The 19,587-nt window shown below is 44.1% G+C and overlaps 2 protein-coding genes across 2 annotated transcripts; both read right to left on the minus strand.

Moving 5' to 3' along the window:
• Positions 1–4,497: 4,497 nt before the first annotated feature.
• On the minus strand, positions 4,498–5,466 carry LOC142951274 (gap junction delta-3 protein-like). The gene is made up of 2 exons (XM_076092770.1): positions 5,091–5,466; positions 4,498–4,997 (listed from the first exon to the last, which is right to left on the minus strand). Exons 1-2 carry the CDS (start codon positions 5,401–5,403, stop codon positions 4,498–4,500), a joined length of 813 nt encoding a protein of 270 aa, XP_075948885.1. The 5' UTR covers positions 5,404–5,466.
• Positions 5,467–6,714: 1,248 nt separating this feature from the next.
• top2a (DNA topoisomerase II alpha) lies at positions 6,715–19,047 on the minus strand. The gene is made up of 35 exons (XM_076093456.1): positions 18,845–19,047; positions 17,781–17,930; positions 17,582–17,672; positions 17,405–17,468; positions 17,089–17,234; positions 16,614–16,711; positions 16,307–16,519; positions 15,897–16,070; positions 15,464–15,565; positions 15,210–15,347; positions 14,974–15,112; positions 14,717–14,874; positions 14,445–14,570; positions 14,118–14,228; positions 13,715–13,820; positions 13,473–13,582; positions 13,167–13,259; positions 12,972–13,086; positions 12,750–12,871; positions 12,450–12,598; positions 12,080–12,311; positions 11,843–11,977; positions 11,492–11,692; positions 11,202–11,397; positions 10,839–10,930; positions 10,585–10,734; positions 10,425–10,508; positions 9,948–10,136; positions 9,659–9,773; positions 8,746–8,916; positions 8,193–8,367; positions 8,057–8,112; positions 7,832–7,951; positions 7,352–7,581; positions 6,715–7,252 (listed from the first exon to the last, which is right to left on the minus strand). Exons 1-35 carry the CDS (start codon positions 18,860–18,862, stop codon positions 7,106–7,108), a joined length of 4,716 nt encoding a protein of 1,571 aa, XP_075949571.1. The 5' UTR covers positions 18,863–19,047; the 3' UTR covers positions 6,715–7,105.
• Positions 19,048–19,587: the final 540 nt, after the last annotated feature.

The raw sequence follows: 19,587 nt of genomic DNA on the forward strand, positions 1-19,587 counted from the left end.
TTTGGCCACCGGCTCTGTGGCCGGCCAGAGGTCAGCCGGTACACACAGCAATGCACGGAGCTTCGTCAGCACTACAGAAGGTCACGAAGGTCATAAGGCTTCATAACTGAGCCTGGATATCCAGCGCGGTAGTGCACTTCTGTTCACAATACACAACATTTAGTTTATTATCACTAGAAGGGCCACTAACAGCAGGAATGTTGGGATGAGTTTATTCAAGCTCCGGAGCATCTACTCCCTGGTTTGAGCTGCAACAATAACACTTAATAACACACCAGCGTCTTTATGTGCGATTATTCTCTTTGTCGTCGAGATGAGAAGATCAATACCACTCTCACAATGGCACGGTAAATGCGAGGCCTAAGCTTAGCTTAGCATAAGGACCGGAAATAGGGGGAAACAGCTGGCCTGTCGCCATGCAGTGAAGACAGGTAACAGGGATAGGACCCAAAATGCAGACAGGATCGGTTCTGTGCTTTATTGAAAGAATGTAGGCTTACTGGCAGGTTTCAGGTGGACAGGCAGGTCCAGGTCAAAGGGGCAGAGAGACAGAAGCTCCACAGCAACAAAGGAAAAAAGCCGCATAGCAACTATGATGCTCTGGCACGGAATGAATGGATGGGCGGGGGGGGAGGGTCAGGTAACTGCAGGGCTGATGAGGAGAGTGGCAACAGGTGTGTTGATGGGTGGGGTAGTCAGGTGAAGTCTGAGGGCATCTGGTGGATGGATGGAAAATGGCAGCGAAGGGGCCTGTGGAGGGAATGCGGACAAAGCTACAGACTGTAGCATAGCCAGGCTCAGGCCAAAGCTAACAAAATCGACCTACCATCACCTGTTATGCTCTCTAAACGATAGATATATGTTAAGCTAATGTAACAGGCAGCTGTTTGTAGCTTCATATTTATCGTCACGGGAAAATGTCCAATATTCACTCTCTTTTTGCTGTGTTTTTGGGTCTCTTAAGCCGCTAAATGCTGCACTAAATGTCCACAAGCTAGCTGCTAGCTGTGTCTGTCTACTGTTCGGTGCTGGATTGTACTCCAGAATTAAATCATTGGTTGTTTTTTTTAGGTCTTTGGGCAAAATATAATGAAGCTGACACGTGTCGTGTACATGTGTGCAGCTGATGGGTGCTCAAAGGTTAAAGGAGACACACACAATGCAATAAGATTGGGAGAAAGCGGAGGTTCGACCGGGGCCCACGGCTCAATTTTGACTGTGGTCAGGGCTCATTCGCCACTGACTCCGGGTAAACGCACCGACACATCGAGACATAAGGAAGAGAGGTCTGTGGGTACAAGGAAGTAGATGTTGTCTTCTGATAGCAGCTAGTACTCAGGAAGGCAGGGTAACAAAGCACGGACCATGCCAAGTAGCTTCCTATTAATAGAAACTGATATGTGTACTTTCATACTTTGGAAGGTTTCAGTAAAAGAGTATGTAATGTGGTACTAATTGTAGTAATCAGTGTTCAATTGGTACACTCTCAATTCATTGCAAATGACTTGTATTCTAACTTTATTTTACCAAAATTTGTTTGCGGTTTAGTTTATGTTTACTTGAGTTTTTCCATGTCATTAACATTTTAGTTCTTTGAAGGAAATTCATCTGGAAATCATCAACCACCTTTAACTATGTTACATCATTTCATGTTGTTGTTTTTACTTTTACCTACTCTGCAGGAGCTCTCCTTGCCAATGTTTGAGAATTTTTTTTTCACGTTTTAAAATCAAGTTACCAAAAGTCAAGCCAGCAAACAAGCGACTTGATGCGTTTAGAACTTTGCACTGTGCCGCAAATAAACCAATCAAAGAGAAATGCAACTGAGTAAGCTGTTGAGTCTCTGTTTGGAGCAAACCATAAGAGTGATGTCTCTTGAATTTCCCCTTGAAAAAAAAAAAAAAAAAGAAAGCTTCTTGTCAAGTATCGTGCCGACGTGACTTAGCAGAATGTTAGATGCTCTGAGAGCAATGTGGAGGCGTCAGTCAGCTGCACTGAGCGGACTGGGGACCCAGGTAGAGCAAAGGGAGCCCCTTAAGTGTCTCATTCAAGGTGGAGGGAGAATGGAGGAGGAAGAGGAGGAGGAGGAAGGGGGAGGGGGGGGGTGCAGAGAAAGATGTTATCACTTCCATCACCTCCTCCGTGTTGGTGTGAAGGGAGTCGCTGAAAAAGATGCCCTACATACATTTTCTTTGAGAACAGACTCCAGCAGTGAGGCCTCCCCAGATTCAGAAAAGACAGGCTGAAGTATGGAACGACACAGACAGAGAAAAGAGAGAGAGAGAGAGAGAGAGAGAGAGAGAGAGAGAGAGAGAGAGACAGGCAGACTTCCAGTTTGACAAGGCAGACATGAAAAGGTGGAGACGCAGGCAGACAAAAGGAAACAAGGAAAGTTGTAATCCTCTTCCTTCCTTCCCTCTTGAGTGGTTATATAAAACACATCTAGAATTCTGTTCCATGCACATCAAAGAGCCTGCACCGCTTTGCAATCTGCATATATGATGCATCTAGGGAACAGCAGGAGGTGTGTGTATATATATGTGTGTGTATATGTGTGTGTGTGTGTGTGTGTTTCTGGGAGGAGTGTTTGTGTCAGAAATAAGCTTCTTTGGAGAGTATTTAGATTACTTTGTGTTTAGATGAGCCACTCGGATCTGCGACTGCTTAAGTCTTCAAATGACAATCACATTTCCTTTCTGTGTGAGAGCGCTCCCACTGCCAATACAGCAGTAACCATAACAACCAAATAACTAGTTCCTTAAATTGGCATGATGATATACATGAATTAACAACCGTGGTGTCATGCAGAGGTCTCGGGGAAAAATCTGCTACTAGAAACTCAGGAGGGTGCTGTCAGTTTAATAATGTGGCTGCAAATTAAGTCATCTTGCTGAAGAGAGCTCGATAATTCAAGCAGTTTGTTTCTGTTCCAATGCTGCCACCTACTGTTGACAACATGCACTTAAGAGAAGGAGGAAGAGAAGGAAATGTTGTTATCAAAGCGTTTTTTGCCAAATATTCTTACAGAACTTATTTCAGTAAATAAATGAGTAAATACATTTTTCTGTATTTTCATGTTTTCATGCAGGCATTATGATGGTTTCCTCAGCAACTAACAGATCAAATCTATTTTTTTGCATTTAGAAAATAAACTTATAAAAGGGACAGAGAGATCAGTTATTTTGTGCAGGTAACAGCATCTGACATATAGGGACTATGAGGTGGGAGGTTGTAAATATGTCCTCCAGAGATATTTAAACATACATTAAAATACTTTTTAAAAACCTGATCTGATAACAATAAGCGAAACATATTTTTGAGTGCAGTGGATCTTTAATGTTCTGCAGGTAAAGCGTGATGATATGAGGTTAGGACACAATTACGTGCAGAGTGATTTAAAAAATAAGAACTGTTGCACAATGTTACAGTGCACTTTCAAAAAAATATGACAAGCATACATATCTCTTATAGAAGTGCAACGATAATGAAACATTTCATTATTCAGTAAAAAGTAAAACATCAGGATGAAACATCATTGAACTCACGAATGATTCTGAAGTACAAACACATGAGCATGTGAGAGATTCATCAGGCAGGTGTAAAACCTGAGCAACCAGTCCAGCTAAAGTTATAATTCACTGCCATTGATGCTTGAATATAGAATTGAATGTACTTTTCTGTCGTTATAACTGTCAAGCCAGCTGACCTGAGCTTAAGAAACGGTTTGACATCTTCCAAATTACGCTTATTTGCTCTCTTGCTGAGAGTCAGATGAGAAGATTGATACCACTCTCACTTCTACACGGTAAATATGAAGCAGCAGGGTAGCTTAGCTTAGCACAAAGACTGGAAACAGGGGCTTACTGCTAGCTCCACTACCAACTACGAAATGTTATTATTTTTTACACTTTTTTATTTTTGTATGGATTAAACAATTAAACAGTTTTTTTTTTTTGTTTTTTTTAAAGCTCTGGACAACCGTTTCCAGTGTTTGTGCTATGCTAAGCTAATCAGCTGCTGGCGATAGCTTTATTTTAACTGCACAGACCATTGACTAGAAGACAGATATGAGTGAGGTGGTGAGTTTCTTTAGCAAATATCTACTTCTTTAAAGGAAACACACACACACACACACACACACACACACACACACACACACACACACACACACACACACACACACTCAAATAGAGACCATAAATGGTTTCTATCAGTTATCTTCATTTATATACTTGGACTTCACTGTCTGAAATAAAGTTCACTATTGTTCGCGTGGCACAAGGACGTAACCAGTTCTCTTTGAAACAAAGACCCAGTCAGCATTAAACTGAGTGTATCAAGCATAATAAAGTCTTTTTCCCGCCTGAACTGTTCATGGTCCGTAATGATTCATGAGACCAAACAAGTCAACAATGCGCCGGCCTTATCAGAGCCATCTTCTTCATGCTCATTTCCTGATCTTATGACTGTCTACCAAGCATTTCCTTATGTCTCCAATCATCGCCTGTGCTTGTGACGCTCGTGACGCTCGTGACCCCCCCCCTTCAGCCTCGTGTTGCTGGCCATGCTCTCCGACGCCGTCCTTCCTCGCGGTTTCTCCTTCACCACCTCCTCCTCCTCCTCCTCCTCGCACTTGGTGTTGTCGAGGTTCTGGCGCTCCGGGTCGAAGGCCGGCTGGCTCGAGCAGAACCACTTCATGGAGCTGTGGAAAAGCTCCGCGCAGCTGGAAGCCGCCGATATCACACCTACAGCGAAGTAGAAGCAGAGGAAGACTGTTTTTTCCGCAGGGCGGGAGGTGAAGCAGTCCACCGTGTAGGGGCAAGGGAAGCGGCTACAGGGGAACTGAGCCTCCACCTTGAAGCCGTACAGCATCCACTGGCCCACTAGAAAGCCCAATTCTGCCAATAGGCGGAAGACCACATTGACAATGTACAGCCTCCTCAAACGGTGCTCTTCTCTGTTGTGCTGGCTGCTGGGTTCGCTGGATTTAGAGCTGGTTTTGCTGGATTTAGAGCTGGTTTTGCTGGATTTAGAGCTGGTTTCGCTGGATTTAGAGCTGGTTTTGTTGGATTTAGAGCTGGTTTCGCTGGATTTAGTCTTGTTGCGGTGATGCATGACATACATGAGGAAAACCAGGGACGGTGTGGCGATGAGGACGATGTGAAACACCCAGAATCTGTACTGGGAGATGGGGAAGGCCATGTCGTAGCACACCTGTTTGCAGCCCGGCTGGAGGGTGTTGCAGGCAAACTCCTCTTGCTCGTCTTCAAACAGGTCGCTGGCCACAGTTCCCAGGATCAGCATCCTGAAGACGAGCATGAGAAAGAGCCAGAAACGGCCAAGCATCGGCGAGTGGGCCTGGAGGCTGTCAAAGAGTCCACTGAGGAAGCCCCATTCACCCATGATTGCAGCGCTGTCTTGGATACGGCTTCTAGGAAAATCGTGAGCTTTATCCACCTGTCCGTCTCTGCCTTCTATGGGTAAAAAAAAGAAAGTAAAATGTATCTTATCTTAGTCTTCAATTCATGACTCATAGTGAGACTAAACGGACTAATCTACAGGTCAAAGCTTTATGCACCCACAGTGGCGATAAAGGTTCACATTCCCAAGACCTGAAACCAAAAATAAAACATGATTACACCACCTGCAATAACAGCAATTTAAGCACGTCACTAAAGGAGTCAAACAGGAACACTTGCCTATATTAAACCCCCTATGTCTCTTTAAGTTTCATTTAACACATCTTAAAGACAGAACAGTTGACCCCAACAATGGCATAATATAGGTTACTTTCCACACATCTGAACTTGACTTTGAGACGTTTATGAGCACAGCCTCTATCCGCTACAAGCTGCTACTTGTGGAATGCTGGTTGAGCCACTTGTGTCTCTGAAGCGTTCCTGAGAAACAGCATTTAAGGGCAAGCCAATGGCAGAAAACAACACAACAGGTTCAGCCTAAAGCAGAGACTTACGAAACCTACCCTCTGTGATAATCCTTGTTTGTCTTCTCCCAGTCGGATACAAACCAAAAGACTTGAACAAATAAAAAGTGTGTCCAACAAAGCTCATCTGCACACCAGCTTATATTCCTCTCATTCTCTCTCTAAATGGCATGTGATTGAAGTTTGCCGGGGCAAACAATTTGAGAGGGCGGCAACAGTTTAGGAAATTCGGGCTACGTCCTAATCTGTACCCATCAAGGGTCCCAGACACACGCGCTGTTTACCCAAGAAAGGCGCAGTCTTGATGAGCATTTCAAAGAGCTTCCGAAACAGCAGGAAGAGTCTGTTGTAAGCTGTGCCAGCAGCTTCCCGGGCCACAATGGGCAACATTAGAACATGCAAATTGCATAAAGCACCCTGACACACGCAGAGTACTTCGTTCAGTTAGCGGCTTTTAAAGACACCCGGCGATTTTCATTGAGCGTAGAGGTTTGAAGTTCAGGATTCGGTATTTCATGCAAGCAATAAAAATAATGTTTCAAGGAATAGTTGTCTAAATGATCATAAACTCAACTTTTGAACATGCTACTTAACCATTCAAACTTCAGTGAGCTGATCCCCATTTCATCACATTATACATCTACCACATGTGTGGCGGACGCTCCTCCCTCACAAATCATTTGAAAACTGAGAACCTGACTTGTACAGACGGATGACAGGTTTGACGAGACATTAGCCCTGAAGCAAAGAACAAGTCCAAACACAAGCAATAACAAACAAACAAGGGAACTTTATTCTTTGCTAAATATAAAAATGAACAGCCATTGAAATATTTACAGGACACAACAAAACACAAACAAGTGAATCACAAAAAAGACATTTCAAGAACTCCAAGACTAAAACTAGACTTGCAAATATAATGCAGTCAAAGCACCAGATGTATACTTTTTTATTTTTATTTATTTTACTTCTGCTCTTTGACAGGATGAGAAACAGTGACTCAGTTATTTTGTTTCTTTAGGACGGCAGGTCTATCTAAGCCACTAACGTAAATGCAACCATCCTTCAAGTGATAAAATCCAAGCAACATTAAATCGCACGTGTAACTTATTAAGAACATGTCTAGAACACTAAATCTAAAACTGACTTGGCGAGTCAAATTTAAAGGTCTTCATCTGAGTCGGAGTCCATGTTGTAGGTGACAGGTTTCCGGGCACGCGGGGGCCGCGCTGCTACGGGAGCTGCTGCTGCCTCCTGGTCGGAAACCTGGAAGCTGTCGTCGTCGTCGTCGTCCCATTTCTTGGTTTTCTGCAAGAGGAGAGAAAACATTCAGCTCTAAAAAAAAAAAAAAAATGTGTTCATTGTGAGTTACAATGACCTTTTCTGAGTTCAGTAGTAGAAACTGACCTTGCTGGTCGTGGTTTTGGATTTGAGGCGCGACATGAGGTCGCCTGAGCTGCTGTCGGAGTCGTCACTGACGATTTGCTTTCGTTTCAGAACGTGTTTGGCCTTTGCAACGGGAGCTTTGGCTTCAGTCTCCGAGTCACTGGAGTCAAATGACGGGATCGTCTTCGCAGCCTTGGTGGACGCAGGTTTGGACTTAGAAAGAGCATCAAGGATGGACGGCTGCTTCACGTCTATGAGAAGTCAACAGGAAAAGAGAACTCAGCAGATTAGGGAAGGATGCATTACACTTTAGCTTTTGCTCTTACCAGAAATATGTGTACAACTAGTGTAACAATTTAACTCGACCTGTAATTTGATGGTGCAATTTTGACGAGGAACCCATAAAAACAGCTTTATTATAACTTTGGAACTTTACCAATGCATCTGCTCTTAAATCTGACATATGCGCCCCTCTGAGCGGGCCCTAGTTAGTCTAATTACCTGCAGCCTTCTTAGACGCAGCTGGTTTCCTGGCAGCAGGAGCTTTCTTGGGTGCAGCCTCCTTGGTTTTGCGCTGAACTGGAGCCTTGGGTGCAACAGGCAACTGATCATCCGACTGAGCTGCAAAAGCGCCACGAAGTGCAAATTAATGAATGAATTAAAGCACAGACCCGTGGTTCAACATGTCACCAGGTCATCACACGGGGGTCCCGTGGAAATACTTACAGCTCGACTTGGCTTTAGCTTGTTTAGCGGTCGTTTTGCTCCTTGCCGTTTTCTTCCTGCATGAAAATAACAACATTTGATTCAAAAAACGTGAAAGACGCTTCTACATCAAGTTGTTGGTTGTTTTAATACTCACGGGGGTTCTGGAGCTTTGGGAGGCGGGCCAGGAGAGTCCACGTCGCTGTCGGCCACGGGCTCTGGGATGAAGCTGTCGTCATCATCGCTGATAACGGCCCTCCGTTTTGGAGCGTCCTTCTTCTCCCAGTCATCAAATTCCTGTTCGCTGTCGGACATACTGTACTTCACCGCAGCTTGAGAAACGAGCAAACAGAGTGGTTTGATTTAGCAACGCTGCCACGTGAATCAGGGTCAGTGGTAGTTTGTTTTACTAAAGAACTCCCATAACAGATGAGCAATCAAACAGCTGTTGCAAAGATAAGTTTCGGGCGAATTGAGATAGAGAGCTAATTAGCCTCTCAGGAAATGCAGTGTATCAGTGTTGTCATTCAAAATCCAAAACATTTCTACAGTGATTGCATCGTGTCTCGCTGTGGAAGATAGACTGGTGATGTGGCAAGTATTCGGTATGTATGAACAAACAGTCTTTTCATAGATGGGAAACATAATGGATACAACCATCTCCCTCTAAGCCATGTTAGTTGGTGGTCCGGTTCATCGAGCGGATTCACCTTTAGATTTGCGTGCCACCTTCTCCCTCGGGGCGACCGCTTCCTCTTCAGACTCCATCTTGCTGTCGGACAGATTGGCATCGGACTCCTCATCCGACCACGGATTGTTTTTGGGCTTCTTGGAAACGGGCTTGAACTGAAGAGTGCTCTGCCTGCTGCTCTTTGATGCTTCTGCAGAGAACGTGTGTTTCTTAGTCATCTCAAGCAAAAAAAAATACAATGCAGCTTCATTACAGTAGATACAGTATTTAGAAATGTGCAAACTGTAATAATTTACTGTAAAACATCACTTATGATGGTCAAGGTTTTCTCTTAATTCTGTTGTGATATTCCCCCTAACCCATCCACCGTGGGCTACACTCAACATACACACACATATCTGGTTCTACAAACATCCAGCAGAAGTCTGTCATCGTGCCCATCTCACTAGGAATGTTAGAATCTTTTGCAAGCTCAAGTAGTCTGGCACATCACCTGAGTCACTTTGTAACCGTGGTGGGGCTGAGGAGTAATTGTGGGTAAATATAATGAACACCGTAAAGGCATGCAGCCCTGCATCTTATCTCCGAAGCACAACATCATTTATCTAACAGGTCATACGCTTAAAATGTATTAAACTAAATCCCAATTTTTGTTTTCAAAATGTTTGCAAATGATGTATTTTTGCCAGGGCTGCCACTAGATGTCACTGAAGAGCAATTTCTTACTTGTTGCAGGACTATATTTATCAAAATGATGTTTTACTCACAATCGCTGAACAATAATTGAAATAAGTTTGTCATTTTGTTTGATTGAACTTTTTATGATATTAAAATGATACATCAGAGAAGATAAATTGGAGAGTCTGATGTGCTGTTAAGAGAAAGTCTTTCCCCTCTGAACTGCTGACAGGGGAACATCTTCAGCCACTCACCCGTCTCCTTGGTTCTAGGTTTCTTGCTCAGTCGTGCAGCCAAGCCAACCTCCTCACTCGGCTCCTCGTTCTCTGCATCTTCTCCAAACTCCATCTTCACCACGACCTTTTCGGTCTACAGTTAAGAGAAATGAGGTCAAGCTATGCAGATACAAGACCTACAACACACGACCGGAAGTTTAGCTTCTCACCGGTGTGATGACTGGGAGTACCTCAGAACCCAATAAACTACAAACAATAACAAGATAACCCTTGTCGGGTGTGATTTTTCTAATCTGAAAAGTCATACCTTGACTTTTTTGACCCTCACAGCCTTCTTGTTCGCTTCAGCTTTCATGGCGCTGGTAATGCGCGGGACAACGCGGCGGCCTTGCGGCGTGGGCAGAGTCTCCTGCTTCACCTTCATCGCTCTGCCTTTTCCCGCCCCCTTTTTAGCGACCGGCATTTTCTCCGCCTCTTTTTCTTTTTCCTCAACTCTCTGAGCACAAGGAGGAACAAGACCAGAAGAATATTCAGGAGAGAGAGAGAGAGAGAGAGAGAGAGAGAGGTTTGACAGTGACAAGGAGGAACGTAACCAGAGATCAGTGCTCAATGTGCATGCATGCTCATACCGGATTGAATATACATCTGTTATGTATTATGCAAGTTATATTGACAATCTCTCTTCTACAACTGCGGTGGACATACGGTAGTTGACCGTGTGTGACTGAGGAGGTGCGCTTGCATGTATAGAAATAGCAAGTGTAGACAGATAAAGAGACAATACCTCCAGTTCCTCGCAGAAAGCAGCAAGGTCTGCCTTCCACAGGTCTGTTGGAGACTTCTTCTTCAGGGTGTCGAGCTCTGCCATCTAGAAAACAAACGTTGGGTCAGAGACGTTTACACGAGATGAACCAGTACGATTACGGCACAGCTGGACATCACACCTTAGCGTCCCTCTGTTTGCACAGCTCATCTTTCTTCTCTTTGGTCAAGTACCACATGGGCATGCTCAGCAGGTAGTTGTAGTCTGGCCCACTGGTGTCCTCCTCCTCCTCCGCCCCTTCCTCCGCCTCTTCCTCTATGGCGTCCACATTCTACGAGCATGAACACAAACATGTAATATTTGCCGTAGCGGAGGCGGACTACCTAGCAGTCGGAACTCAAGCAGCTGAAAACCACACGATTCAGAGTCTCCTACCTTCTCTTGGGCCTGTTTCCAAGCCTTCACCGGGTCAGAGTCGTAGCCCATCTGCTGCAGCATGCGGATCAGTTCCTTCTTTGGCTTGTTCTCTAAAAATAGATGAACGTTATTAATACTTTTGATAAAAGGAAAATCAAAAAACACATTCTACGGTCGGCACGATTTTGGCTAAAATGATGGTGACTGCTATGAATATTACAATTTCAGAAGCGGTTCCAAATAAAACACTTGAGTAGCTTTTCTTCAACATTTAATTTGAGGCTAAATTACTCACAATTAGTGGAGAGTCATGTAAAAATACAAACTATTTATCTTCCTTGTTTATACGCTTTATAAAGAAAAGTGTAACCAGTCACTAACCAATGACCAGGCTGCCCTCGATTTTCTCCAGGATGAAGCGGGCCTGGTTTGTGAGTTTAGCGCTCTCTGCAGTCAGCATGCCGACCAACCAATCCTTTCTCAGCACGTAGTACTTCATCCTCAACTCAAAGAAGTCCTTGAAAATATCCTGCACGGACTCGTACTTATTCAGGCTGCCCGCATGGTCAAACAGAACCTAAAAATAAATAATGATAGTCAGGTACATGACGACTTGATCCAGCCTCTCTCGCTGAAACATTAGATATGTGCACATGTGTGGCAGCGGGTACCATAGAATTGCAAGTGAGGGTGTTCTGAAGTTTGAAGACTTTGTGGAGGCCAGCAGCCTCCGCCTCACTCAGCTTCTCTTCCGTCATCTTGACCACAAAGCGCACGGTGGTGTCGGTGTGGTATTCCTTGTAGTCTGTGATCAGAGGGGGGACCTTCTCTGTGCCACCCAACATCGGCTCCAGCACGTTCTCCTTGTAGATCTAGACCGACAGAGAACCGCGTGAAATGACATGTAGATGTAATTACAAATGATCGCAAAAAGTACTCAAAATGAATTAATTTCATCCTCGAGACAATGTTACAATCCGGAACACGTCCCTAATAAGTAGGACAAAGCTCGAGGGACTAACCTGCGTCCAGGATTTGACGGGCAACTCAGAGATCTCAATGGTGGTGGAATCAATGATGGCCACCTCTCCACTGATCATGTACTGGTTGTCCACCACATGCTCGAGTGCGCCTTTGAAGCCTTTGTAGTTTGGAAGCTGTGAAAAAAAAAAAAAGGCACAGTCATCGTCTGATTTGTCCACCAAGGAGACACAAGACAGCGATGTCAGAAAGCAACAGCAGCCGTTTCCTGTCCTCACCATGGGCAGAGGCTCGTCGCCATTGAGCATGCGGTGGACGTTGCTGACGATCTCTCGTATGTCGTAGTTGGGGATCTTGCTGGCCCAGCCCGTGCCGATACCTTCGACACCGTTCACCAGCACCGTGGGGATGATGGGCAAGTACCACTCCGGCTCCACGCGCTGGTTGTCATCAACGTTGTACTTGAGCAGGTTGTCGTCCACAGCTGGGAAAAGAAGGCGGGCCAGAGGGCTGGAAGGACAGAAGAATTGGGAGAATTTTTAAGTTAATCGGCAACTAATCGTGACATTAACTCCCCCCCACGTTCCTAAACGTGTGCAGGATGTCTGTATCTTTAGATTATTTGTAGTTTGCAAGGAGGCTGCTGACCTGAGCATGGTGAAGATGTATCGAGGGCTGGCAGAGTCCTTGCCACCGTGCAATCTGGTTCCGAACTGACCCAGAGGCTGCAGCAGGTTCAAGTTGTTGCTTCCCACAAAGTTCTGGGCCAAACCGACAATGGTCATCATCAGAGAGATCTGGAACATTAACAGAGATGAAGAGATTAAACCAACAGTATTAAAAAGACAACCAAAGAAAGCTTCACAGAAAGTTTACAACAACAAAAATCATTGGCATTGTAAACATATGTGGGAAATAACCAGATCAAAATTTGTGATGTCGTCTCACCTCTCCGTGGTGGTAGGCTGACATCTCAGCCACCGAGCCAGCCAACTGGGCCACCTTCACCTCCCGCTTGTCATTCCTCTTGAAGCAACAGAACAGCACCTTCCTCTGGCCTGGTTTCAGACCTGACACACACACACACACACACATTAAACCACTCGCACACCTGACAAACAGTTCTTCTTAAGATTCACAAACGTGTTCTCAGTGATCGTTGTCACACACCGTCCACCAGGCAGGGGAGGGACCGCTCGTTGTCAGAGTTGGAGAAAAGTACCAGCTCCTTGTTGACAAAGTCGTTGTACGAGAGGGACTTGGTGGACTGACTGTACAAGTAATCCTGTGAAGAGACGGCAAGATACAGTGAAAGTCAACAGGGAATAGTAATGAAGCAGAATTCATCCAGTGTTGGGACGTTACCTCTGGCAGGTTGTGAGCCCTGCGCTGACGCCTGTTCACCATGAAGTTGGTCAGCCACACTTTACGCTCGTCCACTTTCTTCTTGCTAAAGGCCTGGGGGAAAAACAACAACAACAAAAAGACACAAGAATCAAATATCAACACTCCAACTAATAATTATATCCTCGGCAGGAAGTTTATGATAACTTATATTGCACCCTGTTATTAGTTTACAAAAGGACCTCGAAGGTTTTACATGACCGTCCCCGGGTGAACTATAAATTTCATTGGCTGATTAAGCCGCCATCAAGACGGGTGACATCTTACAAGGGAAATAGCTTCATCGTCCTCAGGTCCAGAGTACTTGAATGGGATACGGTGCCTCTGCATATCAGAGAAGTACTCCTTGGCTTCCTGCGATGTGCTGGTTCCCAAACCTGGATGGACAAAGGCCACAAAGGTTAGATAGAGCATTATAAAAGACACAAGGTTACAAGCATAACACTGGCCAGGTATGAAAAGCGGCTTACTTGTCATGTTTACTACCACACAGGCGTTTTATAACAAACCTTTGTAGTATTTTATTTTCCAAGATTTGGGGTTGGACTGGCTTTCCTTCCATGCAGTGTATTCAGGGATACTGTAGAAAGACATCTGGGTTTTCTTATGAGATGCCTAAAGAGAGGGGGGAAAGGTTGACAAAATGGTCAAATAAGGACAGAATATGACCACCAGGGTTCATGAAGAGTGAGATCTTTTACATAAATGGAAGAATTGTTGTTTTGACACCAGATGGCAGTGTTGTTGTAAATCCAGGGAGACTACTCAAAAAGCCTGAACCTCTACCAGGGCTAGAAGTCATCCTTTGTTTCACATGATATGCTATATTCCCATATCATATAGTGACTTTTAATAAATAATGAAATAACTTGTCAAACACAGATCTTGTGGTTTCAGTGTGAGACTATGCACCTTGATGATGGGGGTGATGAACTCTTCCAGGAAGTTGTGGCGCAGCAGGGACGGCCAGTTGTGGTGGATGAAGTTGATCAGAAGGCCCTTAATGTGGGAGCCATCTTGATCCTGTCAAAATCACAACATTAACGTTATCAGTAAAGATGGATCCACTCAAACTTTTACATGTAGCACCTACATTGAAGTGCGTGACAAACGTGAAAAGTAGAGTTTACGACGTGCTCTATGACGGCACTGAAAAGCAGTAAAATAAGTTTAAATTTGATGCACTAAACAGCTAATTAAAAATATGTCCAAGATGAGAATTAAAGACTCCTGTCGCACCTGATCTGTCATGATCATGATCTTGCCATAACGCAGAGTCTTGAGGGATTCTGGGTCGCTGTAGTTCTTCTTGTACTGAAGGCCGAGGATCTTAATGATGCTGTTGATTTCAGCATTCTCCATGATCTGAGGAGGAAGGCCAAACAAAGCTCAATACGGTTCTCTGATTGAACCCATTGTTATTATGTGTTCTAAGACATCGTGAATGCATCGGTGTCCGTCCGGAGGTAAACACAATACAAGCTCTATCGTTACGCTATATGTAACCTCACCTGTTTGAGTGTGGCCTCCCGGACGTTGAGCATTTTTCCTCTGAGAGGGAAGACGCCATAGTGGTCCCTGCCGATCACTCCCAGCCCAGACACAGCGAGTGTCTTGGCCGAGTCTCCCTCAGTAAGGATCAGCGTGCAGCCGATGGAGTTCTTGCCGCCTGCCAGAGAACACGGTCATTGCAGGATGATAGCGGCTAATTCGCTTTCTCGCCAGACTAAGACTGTAGAAAAGAGAAAACTGGCAGTGTATACAATACCTGCATCGTTGGCATCGTCCAGTTTAGGCACCCCTTTGATTTTGGTGTGCTTCACACTGGAGCATTTCTTGTTCAGCTGAGTCTGAGCCTTGAACTTCACCCAGTTCATGATGCTTTCTACAATCCCACAGGATGTGGCCTGTGGAGAACAGAGAATGAAGATTTGTGATATCCGAGTGATTACACTTCTGAGTGTAAAAAAAAAAAATCCAGTGCGAGTGATTCTTCATTGGCACCTGTTTAATGAACTTGTCACTGAGAGGACACGCGGAGCCAAAGCTCTTCTGCTGCAGTGTCATGTTCTCTTTGGTCTGAGAGTCAAAGGTGGGGTTCTCAATCAGGCAGTTGACGAACAGACACAGGTGGTTCTTCACCTGGATGGAGAGGGAGTGGAGCATTCTCAGTTATGTGTTCTGCTAACAGGAGACCAGCAATCTCTGGAATAGTTTCCATTCAGCTAAGATCCGAGTTCACAATGAGATGACTGTACCTGGAAAGGCTTGACGGCCACCCCAGCTTTGTTCTTCTTCTTCACCACTTCAATGAGCTTGCTAACCACCTGGTCAGCGACGAAGTCAACGTGCCTCCCTCCCTGAGGGTGCAAAGGACAAACACAAGATCCCACTTACAGAATAAACGACATAAGTCTTAATCATAGTGACACAAAGTGGCCCGGGAGAGCTGCCAGACTTGTACGTAGCTGCCAAAGGAGCCTGGACTACTGGTTCAGTCAGCATTAAAGCGCGTCAAAGCAGCTCTACGACATAAATTTAGACGGGACTTACAAATTAAGATAAAATTAAAATTGGCGCCCAGTATTCCATCACACTACTTAAAACAAATGTAATTATCGGTGTAGCTTTGAGTTCACAGCCCAGAGTCAATCTACCACTCTGTTACACAGATGCAATCAATGGCATTACCTTGGTTGTGGCAATGCTGTTGACAAAGCTGACTTGCTGGAAACCTTTCTCGCTCATGGTGAGGCAGACCTCCCAGCGGTCGTTGACGATCTCGTGGACCACGGTGAGGGCACTGCCGAGCTCGTCCACCCGGTCCTTCACATACATGTCCACGTAGCTGCGGAAACCTGTCAGCTGGAGTACAAGGCTGGTTTTAGTCTTGAGCACAAGACGTCCCCTCGACAGGCTTATGCAGTGAATAATGAGCGTTGGGTTTATTTCTGTTTGCACATTTATGCAAACTCTTGCATCAAAGCCATGTAAAAGTTTAGGATGTAAAAAAGGCTTTGAGAAATGCCATAATATTGAATTTAGTACTTTGAATGCAAAGAAGAAAAGACACAAAGACACACTACAGCATGGTGACTTACTGGCAGCCTCTTGCCATTGAAGAACACACGGACACCCTTGGAGGCTCCAGCAATGTCGTACGCCCTCCTGGTCATCAGAGCCACGGTGTCTTTGTCCAGGACGCTCATTTTAAACTTGGTTAGGTCCGGCCTGAACGTGATGCAAGTGTGTTCCTCTCCGTCAAAGGGTGTGATGTGGGAATCCCCTGTCCTGCCCATGTTGTCATACCAAGTCTGTGGAAAACATGGAGATATTGTGAAATTACATATTTCCCTTTCAAGTTACAATAATTAGAAAAGAGTAAATGTGGTCAGCCTCCCCCCCTACCTGCTTGAAGGTCTTCTTTGACTCTTTACAGGAAGTCTCCACAGTGAACTTTGTGCTAAAGATGTTGCAAAGCTTAGCACCATATCCATTGCGTCCACCTAAAGAAGAAGTATTGGTGTGAAGATGTGAGTGAGGATACTAGAGAAGCAATAGTCGACTGATTAAACAAAACATGGCTGTAGGTAGTGTACTATATGTATACAAAACCATGTGTGGCTTTAAATTACATTTCTGCCGACTACCCAGGGCTTATGTTCATAGTTTACAATAATGAAATATCTTTTTTGGAACGAGGATGTTTAAACTATACTCTTACAATAGAGTTTGTGATTATTAATAATTCCTAATGATTATAACAGACATTTTGGTGGTGTTTGCTGTAACACGTTGCTCAATCTGTTGGATTTTAGTGCAAAGTTGCATCAAGCATTGTCATCACATGACTAGATCTCTGCAGTTCTTCTATCAGTCTCACCGGTGACTTTCTTCTCGTCATCATCATAGTTACTGGAGGTGAGGAGCTGTCCAAAGATGAGAGCAGGCACATAGACCTTCTCCACTTTGTGCTGCACCACAGGGATACCCTTCCCATTATTCCACACACTGATGGTGTTGTTCTCACTACAAAGAACAAAAGAATACACACATTTCATCATGTGCTTCTGGGATACCAAGGAAATCAGTTGAGCTGGATATGGGGCTATTATATCTTACAAGCAAAGGGACACTGTGGTGAGGTCATAACATATTTTGAGATCTTAACTTGTCATCCAACATTATATAACACTCACACATCTATGTTGATCTTGATGCTGGACATGCTCTTGTCCCTCTGCTTATTGTCAGCTGCATTCACTGTAGAAAGGGGGGAAAAAAAGGCCTCAGTATGGTAGGACCGCCAAGTGATGGCCAGCAATTTGTCTCTTTATATTATACACCATGTAAAGTTGTGCGCGCTGTTTACTCACCAAGGATCTCATCAAAAATCTTGTAAAGCCCGGGCACAAACGTCACATCACGGCAGTTCAGTCCATCGTCCTCATCATACACCCACATTTGCTAAAGAAAGAAGTATAACGTGACCCATTAATTCTTTGTTCTCCTTATCAACCTGAACCTAATTAGAGAAGTCATCCATTTCAAAGACATAGCCGTGTGACCGCTCACTTGGGTGACGGGCTCTACAGAGCCAATGTAGGAGTCCGGTCGGAGCAAAATGTGCTCCAACTGCGTCTTCTTCTGGTAGATCCTCTCCACTGACATGCGCTTTGGATCATTCTTGGTCTTTTCCAAAGGCTTGTTTTCAAAGAAGGTCTGCTGCGAATGACACAGGGTTATCTTTTGAGTTTTCTTGCATTGCTTGGCTAAGTCTATAAACATGCAGAGGAGTTCTACTTGTGTTACAAGTAACCTCGGTATGATGACCAGGATCTGCAACGACACTCGCTCAAACAACTCCACATCCTTGTAATTACTTGAATCTTGAGTATTAATGGATACAAAATGTCAGACAATTTGGTAAACACAAATACTAAGTCTACAGGAAAAAATGTCAATCATCTGTGAAGTCTAGTCTACAAAACACCAAGTTTCGGGGATCTGATTTCAAAGTGTTGCTCAAAGGTACTTCAGGAGGGCAGATGTTTGAACGTAACTGGTTATAGACACGTTTTTGATTTCGAAAATAACACGTGTAGTCTATCTACTATCTACACATATAAATATATAAATGACAATGTCACATTCCGAGTGAAGCTCCCCGGGGTCTTCCGGACCGATTAACTGCAACATTGGTTATTAAACTTCTGAATTCATATCAATTTTGATCCTAACGTTAAATGAATGCAACAACACTATTGCGTGTGCAACGCCATAGAGGCGGGCAACTTTACTTCTTAATCGATTAAGGAAACAACGCAACGTGACGTTGGGGTTAACAATAGCTAACTAACGTTAGCCGGATGGTTGGTAAAATGTATTGGCCTACATCACATTTGATCTGAAGGGAGTTATTACACGACTGATGGGGGCCAAACATTGTTATTTTCTTAAGCAGTGCGTTAACGATAGTTATATGTGTTACTACTAACAAGCGTTAAACGGTGTTAGCTAACTAGCACATTGTAACCGTTGCTAAGACACTTCACGAACACTAACAGTAGCGTTAGCTGCTGGCTAGTTAGTTCCACAGTACGTTAGCTAGCAGCAAATATCGAAGTTTTGGTAGTTACCTTCAGTGGTTCCGCCATTCTTCTTATATTTACTGCCTAACCCTGGTGCTTGCAATAACTTATTAACTATGTTTAAAACTGACTTTAGCTAAGAAACCACCACCTGAACTGTTGCCTGGCTGCACTACAACGTATCGTCTCGGACTAAATCAAGGACCCACAATGAAAATTCAAAACTTGGAGCGAACCTCTCCCGCCAGCTATATTGACCAATCAGACCAAGGGCCTGCTGACGTTTCCCTCCAATGAGGAACGCAGAACCCTCTTTTTTTTTCAGGTAAACAACCAATAACCGAAGAGGCACGAGCATTGGAAGCCCGCCCACATTGCGTCTCACGGCCAATCAACTTCCTAAGATACAAAAGAATAGAATAGAATCATAAATGCTCGAAAATGAATAGGCCGCTTACGGATGTTTACACAATCTAAAATCCGGAAAAGGGGTGACAACTAAATATTTTGTTATTGTTCATCTTAAAAACTGTCCATTTAATTCTTATATAATTCTGATTTAGTAATAACTGGCCAATGTGGAAATAAACATTCACTTTTGTGAAACTGTGATAGCTTAATTGAATGATTAATAAAGTGGTTATATTTGTCATGGATCACATGTTCATGATTAACCTACAATAAATACACCAACACTGATTAAGGTGAGCTGAAACCATGTTGTTGGTTTACCAATATGAAATATCTTACAAAACATTATCAAAATTAACCTTTTCTCAATACATGACTAA

This window comes from Anarhichas minor, unplaced genomic scaffold, assembly GCF_050575085.1.
Source record: "Anarhichas minor isolate MPS153535 unplaced genomic scaffold, ASM5057508v1 ptg000017l, whole genome shotgun sequence".
Taxonomy (NCBI): domain Eukaryota; kingdom Metazoa; phylum Chordata; class Actinopteri; order Perciformes; family Anarhichadidae; genus Anarhichas; species Anarhichas minor.